Source organism: Copidosoma floridanum, unplaced genomic scaffold (genome assembly GCF_036245765.1).
Source record: "Copidosoma floridanum isolate Cflo_tuat_1 unplaced genomic scaffold, Cflo_Japanese_pri ptg000009l, whole genome shotgun sequence".
NCBI classification, from domain to species: domain Eukaryota; kingdom Metazoa; phylum Arthropoda; class Insecta; order Hymenoptera; family Encyrtidae; genus Copidosoma; species Copidosoma floridanum.
In genome coordinates, this window is record NW_028321886.1 from 1,608,009 (window position 1) to 1,618,713 (window position 10,705).

The 10,705-nt window shown below is 36.5% G+C and overlaps 1 protein-coding gene across 1 annotated transcript; it reads left to right on the top strand.

Moving 5' to 3' along the window:
• The first annotated feature begins 280 nt into the window (after positions 1-280).
• LOC106645738 (alkaline phosphatase 4-like) lies at positions 281-10,307 on the top strand. The gene is made up of 7 exons (XM_014361658.2): positions 281-506; positions 810-1,030; positions 1,119-1,311; positions 4,538-4,707; positions 6,124-6,441; positions 8,749-9,172; positions 9,268-10,307. Exons 1-7 carry the CDS (start codon positions 386-388, stop codon positions 9,486-9,488), a joined length of 1,668 nt encoding a protein of 555 aa, XP_014217144.2. The 5' UTR covers positions 281-385; the 3' UTR covers positions 9,489-10,307.
• The last annotated feature ends 398 nt before the right edge of the window (positions 10,308-10,705 follow it).

Sequence of the window (10,705 nt, forward strand, 5' to 3'; positions counted from 1 at the left end):
AGTATGATCGACTCGACCTCAGTGGACTAGACGCGCAGGAAACCAAAGACACACACACACTTTACGTAACTTCCGAGGAAGGATAAAAGTAAGAGCCAAACGGAACTGAACGGTGATCGTATACACGCATTATTTTGCCCGGGGTATGAAAAAGCAAAGGTTTTTTTTTTTTTTTTTTTCCAGAAAATTCATAAAAACCGTAGTCTTATATATCATGTACCAACGTCCGCGTCGTCTCTTCTCCACAGTATACCCATCGCAACCAGTTTCATCTGGCGCGAGCAACAATCGCACGTGCGCCCGAGGACACCTCCGGCTGATGCACCAGTAATCCACGGGAGCCTGCACTACACCCGCGTTGTACCAAGCCTCTGGATAACGAGCCATGAAGTCGACGCTCGGAGCTCCCGTAGTTGGCGCCCTCGTGATCATCCTGGTGCTGGACGCTATCGTGGCGGCTAGCCCCTGGGCTCCGCCCGAAACACCACCGCACGTACAAATCGAAGGTTAGTGTTTTTTTTTTCCATCGTTTCTTTTGCTCGCTCGGATGATCCATTGCCAAGTTTCGTCCATCCGAGCGGTGATCGGTTTGCTAAATAAAAGAAGAAGAAAGAACCAAACAAAAAGATACCGATTCGTGACACGCGTAAAGAAAGCTCGTAAAATTTTTGGCTTATCCCCGGTGAAACTTGTGTCAAGAGCCCATTAGATAAGATTGATGTTGGTGCACGTGCAAACAAGGCACCGAAGCAAAGGCGCGTGGCGTGAAAAAAAAAAAAAAAAAAAAAAAAAACCAATGTGATCCGCAGACACGTCCTACTGGATGAAGTCGGGACAGGAAAATCTCCGTCGGGTCCTGACGATGCAGAACAACGTGAAGCGCGCGAGGAACGTGATAATCTTCATCGGCGACGGCATGGGCCCGTCGACGGTCACCTCCGGTCGGATATTCAAGGGCCAGCGAAAGGGCAAATCCGGCGAGGAGTACAAGCTCTTTTTCGAGCAATTCCCCAGCACCGGATTCTCGAAAGTGAGCATCGACGAGCGTGTTGGAGTCGACAGAGAAAAAAAAAAAAAAAAAAAAATCCAAATAAACGATTTAACGATTTCCCGTGTAGACTTACAACGTGGACAAACAAGTGCCGGACTCGGCGGGTACGGCCACGGCCATATTTTCGGGAGTCAAGGCCCAATATCGCATGCTCGGCCTCAATCACGGGGCCAAGTACAACGTTTGCGACAAAAAGGTCAACGAGGAGAGCTACCTAACAACCATAGCCAGTTGGGCCCAGGAGAGCGGTATGGACACAGGTAATTTGGGCACTAATTTGTCGAGGTAAGCGGCCCGGGGAATGCGCTACGCGCCCACCGCTCTTTGGGATTTTCTTTTTACGATCCTGTTTGTTTCGGCTGTGCCACGAGGCTATGCCACGTTCTCGAGATGACGTCGTCGAGGGGGCCTTTGTGCTCACTTGGGTATTTTTATTGACGAGGAAAACGATTTTCGGCGAAGACTCGATTGTGTGTCGCACGCTTATCGCGCCCAGTAAAAGGCATCGTCGCTTGGCTTTTAAACGTAAATTAGACCATTGACACTCGAAAGAGAAGCGATAAGCGACACTTCGGGTATATCTTTCGTCGCGCCGGCGTCGGCGAGGGGGTCTCGGGAAATCGGTTCACCAGCGCGTCGGACGTACAAGTTTGCTGTGGCAAAAACAAAAACCTTTTGCCATTATTGGCACGTGATTTTTTTTACATGAACGTGCGTTTCAAGGGCCACTCGAAAAAGTGCTACGTCACGAGTTTTGATGATTACGTAACATTACAACCACACATATACGGCCACAGTGATTTGGGCACAATCAATTAGTTATGTTGTTACTTTTTAATGGAACATTTTAACTTTTTGGGAGTTATTTGTAGGGTGAAAGAAAAAAATAACAATAATAATAATAATAGTACCGATTTTTATCGAGCGTCCAATTGTCTACGCAATCCTTCGATTGACAGACGAGGAGCGTTTATCTGCTGGTTCGGCGATGCAGATCGAGAAAACGATCTCTCTCCACTCGAATGGCTATAGGAATGTTTTTCGAGGCGAACCTTCCGAGCGAGAGAAAAATCATATCCTTGGCAAGATTTTTTTAGGAATACTGTAAAAAAAAAAAAAAAAAAAAACCTTACTTGATTATAACTGAGTCTATAATACCCACATAGTGACCTCGTTGCTTGTATATGCCCAATGAATATAACTTCACAATGCACGTTGTTCACCAAAAATTGAGATTACACAAAAATTGTCTTTACAAATTTTTGTATTTTTAAAAATCATTTGCAAATCGTTACTACGATAAATAATTATTGACGAACTGGACGATCAATCAGTAGCGCGTATAATTGCGTATTGTGCATAGAGCCTTGGTAAAGTTACATAGGCGAGGAAAAAGCGATCACTAGCGCGTGTATCGTTTATAAAACCATAGGGAGATCACGAACGCGACCCTGACTGCGATAGGCTCTCGTGAGCGCTTTCACTCACTAGACTTTTTTTTTTTTATTCACTCGATAAGCTAATTTAACGTTTATTATTCCCACGGCTGACAATACAATCAGTGTATTTTGATGGGCTTATCAAATTAGATGCAAAATTTAAATGAATGATTTTTTTCAACTTATCTCATTTCCCTAAATCAAAATATAATCGTTCACCATTATATGTTTAATTTGGTATAAAATTCATCCCGCTTTTATAAATGACATCCAGTTCTTCTGACTTTCATTTCAGACGAAGCCACTGATTTTTTCCATCTGTAATTTTTATATCTAGTGGCTCTTTAAGCAGATTAATAATTGAGAATAATCAAACTAAAATGTATAAGATACTGGTAATATTTTTAAACTTTAATTATTAAAAGCAGTCACGTGCGTATTAAGTCCTAATTTAAATTTAAGGTAAATTAGAAAATTCAAAATTTAAATTTAAAATAGCTCCTTTTTACGTAATTACCTAAAAAAGAATTATTTGCCTTGCACATTACATAATACTTCAATGTACAAGAATAATTTTTTTTCCATATGATATATAATATACTAAAATATTATACTATAAAACATTTTTTAAATATATAAATAAATTGCTCTCAGAGGAGGAAATACACGGGAAGACACGTGACGATCATAAGTTTCAATTTTTAATGAACAGTCAAAGTAATAATTATTTCCTCTTGCAATAAGCAAGGATGAATTGAAATACTTGTTACATAACTCTCGGCGTAGAGTGATTGAGCTGCCACTGAAATTGAAAATTTTGAAATGTACAAAAAAAACTTTTTTTGAGGCCGTAAAATTTCAACGTGATTAGTGAAACAACTGTCCATAACAAAACTAATCGAGCAATTATTCTATTCACTGATACATCCAGCGGGTGGGTACTGAATAACGTTAACACGAAAAAGGTGCTACTTCAACATGATTATTATGTAAATTAGACTATTCGATCTTTTTTCCGCGTAATTATACAAATGGCAATGTCTCTCATGTCTGTGTATTGTCGATGTATTGCACCGTTACGACTTCCTCCATGATTGGCAGATCGAGGCAGATACTATAAAAAAAGTGCGAAAAAACTCAGCTTTTATTCGTACACCTTGAAAAAAATACAATCCGAGGACTTTTCGTGTACTTTCATTGCAACAAATATTATGAATAAAATATGATTTTAATGTTCTTCCGTATGCATAAAATCTATTTTTATTTTTTAACTATCAGTTAATAGCAGAATGTTAAATTGGATACGAGGAGACGAGTAAAAATAAAAAGTAATATAATGGTTTTAAAAAATACTGTGATCGTTTAAATGAACTTTTCCAAGAAAAGCACACCGTGATTGTTATAATAAATCCATAAAATATTTTATTGTAGATAATAATTAAACAGAAGTACAATCTCGGGTGAAACAAAGTTTTTATTTGAACTAGCCAATTTAGGGTGCTAGATTATTACCTATTATATTAATTTTGGGACAAAATAATAGTAAAATAAAGTAAAATTTTTGGTTTCCATTTTAAAAACTCACCATTTTATCATTTTTTGGCAAATTTTATTTTCATAAACACAATTAAAAGTATCTCAAAAAATGAGTATTAATTATTGCACTCCAAAAATGTTACACAAAAATAAATAATCATGTTCTTTACAATTTTTTAAAAATCATACGTTCTTTCTAAATATTTTTGATTGCATATTTGTTAACGTTGTTTGAGATATATTTATTAAATAAATATATTAAATGTGCTTTCCCTGTGGATATCAAGATAATGAAAATCGTCAAATTGATGAAAAATTAGTTGGTGTATTGAAATTATTAACCAGATCAAATAAAAAAAAAAATGGATCAGCCAAAAAAAAATCAAAAATTCTTTTTAGCGAACAACAAAAATTTGGTTGTTATTTTCTGCCACCCAAACACCGAAAACTAAAAATGTTAAAAAAAAAAAAATCAGTGAAAAAGAAAACAGCCCATGAAAAAATTTTCCAGGCTTCGTGACAACGACACGAGTCACGCACGCAACCCCAGGTGCCCTGTACGCCCACACGAACAACCGAGACTGGGAATGCGACAGTCAAATACCAAGCCGGTATCGAGACATCTGTATCAAGGATATAGCTCGCCAGCTGGTCGAGGACGCACCCGGAAACAAGTTCAAGGTGAGCAGTTCAGCGACCAGCTCCATACTTTCTTGTACTTTAATCTTTTTTTTTTTTTTTTAATTTGCATTTGCACGTGCTCATGTTCTGCCTCGAGAAAATTTTAATCGTATCTAAATACACGTGCACGGTGAACTAGTTTTCCGAGCAGCACTGCGTCTTCTTTTTGTTTCTTTTTTTTTTTTTTTTTTTTTTATTTCGTTTTATTGTGCCATCATGAAGAGGAAAAAATTCACTGATGTGAAGAAACGAGTGTTTTGTTGTTCATTTTCAAATATGTTTGTATTATTGCTGAACCGCCTTTTGTTTGTTGAACTTCTTGCGTCTCATTGCGGAAAAAAATCCAAAATAATGTCTGTCATGAGTTATAAATACCGATTGAGCAAATGATAGTGTACTTTTATACACGACCGGTAAAATTAAATCTAAGGATTCTGGAATCAAGAAAAAAAACAACGAGACTCAAGTGGAAAATAATACTTACGCGTCAAGTGTTAACATCAAAATCGATTCTACGTGTCTTATAAATAAGCATCGCACGTCGAAGGATATAATGGGTCAAGTTGCCCGGAAGAGGTTCAGGGCTACGGTGTGGCCACGGCCTTAAAATGATCATTATTGTTTGTGTTGATTATTGACCGTTCGCGCAATTTGGTTGTATTGTAAAAGGCCCGATCGTGTGTTTTTACTAGCGTTGGAGTCGCTTGTTTTATAAATGCTCGTTTACTATTTTTTTTTTTTTTTTTTTTTTTTTTTTTTTTTTTCTCTGACACGTTAAACAGCAGTCAAAAATAAGATAGCAGATACCGACAAACACGCGAGACATAAGTTTTTAATATTTCTTACCAAAAAATTTACCTTGACGAGAAATTTTTCTTCGGTCATTTATACGTGATGTCTCCAAAAACATAATAATATGGATTTAATTTTTATCAATATCTTAACTGTAATTTTTAAAATATATTATCGACATTCTGGTTCCATAAAACAATTCTAAAAATACTGCTCCATGAGACAGTATAATTTTATTTTTAAAAACTTTTAATTTTTTAAAATTTGGCCTACTTACCTAAAAATTGTCTTAAAAAAATTTTTTCAAAAAATATTGTCACTTGAACGCCTTTTTCTTATTTTTTTTATGAACAAACTTTTATTTTTTTTGTAATATTTCTCTGCAGTAGGCCTATAAAATGTTCAGGTTAATTATTGAGCTTTTTTTATACTTGACTATGTTTTTTTAAAGGTATCCCTTTTACATAACATGGACTTTTTGAAACTGACTCAAAACTTTTTACTCCATTTCTCAGAATCGTATTTACATTGCAAAATAAAAAAAAAATAACAGTAAAAATTAATAATGCAGAACAAGAAAAAAAAAGCAGTTCTCCAATGCTCACAAAATTTTCGATTATTCAGGTAATAATGGGTGGAGGGGCTGGTGCGATGGGCATGAGGTTGAAGAGCGCGCCGTTCGACAGTGACGGTTGCCATCGTCAGGACGGCCGGCAGCTGGACAGAACTTGGCTGGAGGCCAATCCTAAAGCTAAGATCGTGACCACGACTCAGGAACTGCTGTCTGTCAACGTAACCGCCACCGACAAACTCATGGGCATCTTTGCCGATAGCCACTTGCCGTACGCGGCAGTCAAAAACGACTCGGTTCCCACATTAGCCAACATGACGGTCCAGGCCATCAAAATGTTGCGAAAAAACAGGAACGGCTTCTTCCTCCTAGTACGTCATTTTTTTTTTTTATTCGAATTTCGAACTAATTTTTGTATGGTTAGAAATTCGTTGAATAGACTATAGGACAAAAAAAAATGTAGACAATGACCCAACAATTTTCGGCACAATTTTGAAATCAGGAAATTTTAACGCAGAACCGTTGTGTCATCCATTAAAATTACACGAATTTTGCGTAACACTTTTATTGGAGACAATTTTATTGAATGGCCTTTAAGTGAAATATTAAAAAGTGACTGACAACCGTATAAGTATATGTTAAAAAATATTTGATCGAGTATTACCTTTATTTGGCATTTTTCTATTGACGATTAGTGAAATTTCTTACGTTAATAAATATGTACGTTTTGTTTGAACGTACAAGGACTTTTAAACCATCGTTGACAATTATCACGTCTCTTTTCCAATTTTTGAATATCCATATAATCACACGACTGATGACACGCAGTTCGAAATATCGTGCAGTATGTCCACTTGCATGTGATTAAATACTCGTAAACGCATCGAAGAAGCGAAGAGTTCGATAATTACGTAATATAATGTTTCCGTGTAATATTAGTTTATCTTTTTTCATTTAACGAATACCCTGGGATATAGAAGTCATCGCGTGTTATGTATAGGTTTCGTTAGATTTTCCGTGAATAATCCGGCATAAGTTTATTATAACGTTTTATTCAATTTTTCGATCAATGGTTAAGTTATCTCTAGATGCGAGTGCATCATCATACTCGCGATCTTGGGAGTATAGCAACAAACTACAAATTCTTCGAATAATTAATCGAGCCCCTCATGTAATTGGCTGAGAATATTACACGTGAAGGATTCAATGAATGAATGGTCGTAAAATTACTTTTCTACGCAGTTCCTGTTTAAACATCAAATTTTGAAAATTCTGCATTTAGGATTTAAAGCAAAAATTTTCAACTCACTCGTTTTCGAAACACGAAAAGTCTCGATTTGCAAACGAAAGAGTATCGCAAATTTATAAGAGCGACACGAGCTTGAGTGCGCGACAAGGTCAGCACTAGATCACTGCAGCGTAACGCTAGACCCGACGCTGTCGGCTAATGCCAACCCCGACTTCCCATAATTTATTAATCACCAGCGTGCGACGTGTACCTAATGCATGATTTTGTTCGCGTGTGTGGGCATCACCACGAGTCAAATCACGACTTTCATCTATTTGCTTCTAGGATGGGTTTCATTTAGATTTTTTTTTTTTTTTTTTTTTTCTTTCATTTTTTGCTGGTTTTTGGCGATGGTGATTCAATTTTAGAAGCTATACTTGTCATAAATAGTGTCATTGTGTTTAAAACTGGTGTTTTAAATTTAAAAAATTATTACTTCGTCAAATCGAAATTATCAGTCCAATAGTCTGAATTGTTATTAATTAATTTATCGCATGGATGATGAAAAAAAAAAAAAAAAAAAAACAACAACAACAACAATAGTTAATAACGACCAATCCACCCAAAACTCTGTTGTAAATTGTTACGATTACATTTAGAAATCGCGTTATATACGCACATCCTCAATATATATTTGTCGTCCCATCAGGTCAGTCGTGCGTTCAATGAGCGTAAAATCCAAGTGGTAACAGTGATTTAGATACCATTATCATCCGCTTTATAGCTCAGCAGACTTTTATTAACGTTAAAAATAGCCCCCCGTAACTGCAAAAATAAATCGCTAGAAGCTCGATTCAACGAGCTATGACCATAGTAATTTTTTTGTACACAACTGCTCCATTTGAGTTAATTATGTTTTTATCACAGCAAAAAAAATGACCATGCACGTTGATCGTCTATTTTTGGTGTAAAACAAATTTTGGAATTAATAGGATAATGATCAAAATGGGACCCACTACGTCCGTTCCTGTATGTAGGCACGTTAATAGACTACTTGTCAAGTGATTGGCATACGTGGCTTCAGCTCAAATTTAGTAAATAACTTTGTCTTATTGTTCGACTTTCGTACATTACGTGCCCAAAAATAACAGTAACCAAACAAAAATTTGAAGATTTAAAAAAGTACATATTTTTATGTTAAAAACATTATACTCTGGGTTATAGTACAAGAGCATTTTGTCTCCTTGAACGATAAAAATTATCATAAATAAGTGATACTGATAAAATATCCACTTCCTCCGACTAAGGGAGTAAATACAATATAACACTGATTAAATTCAAGAAAATGAATGTCGCAAAAAGATATAATACCCGTAAAAGCCATTGGATATGGAATAAAATTAAAGCAATAATTGACAATAAAAGGAAGAAATGTTTTATCGGTCAACAGGTCGAAGGTGGAAAAATCGACCTCGCTCACCACCAAAACTACGCTCAGCTGGCCCTGCACGAGGTCATGGAGCTCGACGATGCGGTGACGGCAGCCGCGCATAGCGTCGACATCGACGAGACCCTGATCATCGTGACGGCCGATCACTCGCACGCCTTCACGATGAACGGCTACCCCAAACGGGGCAACAACATCCTCGGCTTGACCACGGCTAACGAAGACCCGCAGACCTTCGAGACGCTCAGCTATGCCAATGGGCCGGGATACTATTACCATCGCATCAACGAGACCTTTGTCAACCAAACCTGGAGGAACCTCGAGGAAGACGAGACTAAGAAAACGAATCCGTACTACAGGCACTTTGCCGCCAGGTACCTCAAGGACGAGACCCACGGTGGTGAAGACGTCGGGGTCTACGCTATTGGTGAGTATAGATTTATTTATTTTTATTATTTTTTTTTTTTTTTTCATAGTAATTCATACGTGATTTATAATAATTATTTTGTTCACTCCACGCAGGACCGTATTCCCACCTGTTCCGCAGTACTTTTGAACAGAACTACATAGCTCACGTGGTGGCTTACGCGGCCTGTTTCAAGGACTGGCCATCTCACTGCGATCAGTCGTACGTACGCTACTACTACGACACCAAAAAATACGGAACCAGTTCAGCCTCGGCCCTTGTGCCGACTTTCCTGATACTCGCGCTTATTATAAGTCACATCATGAGATATATTTAATAAGAGTGTCTCTGCGTCCTAGATACTACTCCCTGTAGTGCTGCGCGGGGTTGTGGTATTGTGTATAGTAAATCGTTTGTTAGGAATTTTATTTTATGTAGTATGCGTCTTGTCTGCGAGAGAGAGAAAGAGAGAGATGAGTGAACAGTCATGCCTGTGCCGTTGTGTCCGTGAATTTTTTGGATACTGTTGTTGTACCAGATTTATCTACTATATGTGTACCATATCAAGTTGTTCGTAGATTTCGTCACGAATACTCAAATTGTCACCAGAAAAGTGTAAAATTAAAAAAATGCTTGGGAGGATTATTTTTAAGATTATCTGCTCAAAATGTAACACTTGTAGCGTCAGCGTATGTTGTAATAAGTTTTAGTTTGATGATTCCTTTTTGTCGTGCATTTAAGAAACCGCTATCACATATTTTTTTCTGAATGAAATTTCATACAGCAAGACAACTTTTTTTTGTAAAGCATCCTTCATCATGAAAGTGGTTATTCTTTAGAAAGTTTTCATTGTAAGATAATGACAAAGTTTAATATTTTAGCCAATTTGTTGTAAACTATCACGAAAAATCACGAATGCGTATTATTCGTCTTGTACGTCGTATTTCTAAAATGTTAGTCATTTTAATTAACTTTATGTGATTTTTGTGATGGCGTAGTAGTCATATTTTAATAGCATGTACATAACTGCATTCCTAAATGCCTATTGCGCTATACATTTTGTATACTTTCAATTATACAAGTAATCTAGCAAATTAGGATTAATTTCAAGTGTCGAATTTTACTATCCACACAACGAATTAAACAGATTATAATTTATTAAGCAACCAGCATCAAATGTGTAAATTTTTCGTTTATGCGTAAAAATACTATTTTTCAGCTGCAGCTGTGACTCGATGTTGACGTACCATATATATATATATATATATATATATATATATATATATATATATATAAGTATGAGGCGATGGCAGATTTCCCTGTAAATTTTCCTGTACCTTAAACAGTATTTTCCTATTCATGTATAAGATGTTTATATATGATTCACGAATCATTGATACAATCGAGAGTCAATTTTTTTAATATAGCAAACTTGTTAGGCTTTCAGCTTTTCTGAAAAGCAGATACATTCCAAAAATAATTATACATAATTTGTAAATAAAGTTGTATTTTAAACAAATATACACGTTTTTTATTTGTTCACTACCTTGATAT

Excerpts from the sequence above, each read along its gene's own strand:
- LOC106645738 (XM_014361658.2), top strand. The coding sequence starts at position 386 with ATGAAGTCGACGCTCGGAGCTCCCGTAGTTGGCGCCCTCGTGATCATC. Across the intron at positions 6,442-8,748 it reads GGAACGGCTTCTTCCTCCTA|GTCGAAGGTGGAAAAATCGA; the intron begins GTACGTCATTTT and ends ATCGGTCAACAG. Across the intron at positions 9,173-9,267 it reads CGTCGGGGTCTACGCTATTG|GACCGTATTCCCACCTGTTC; the intron begins GTGAGTATAGAT and ends CACTCCACGCAG.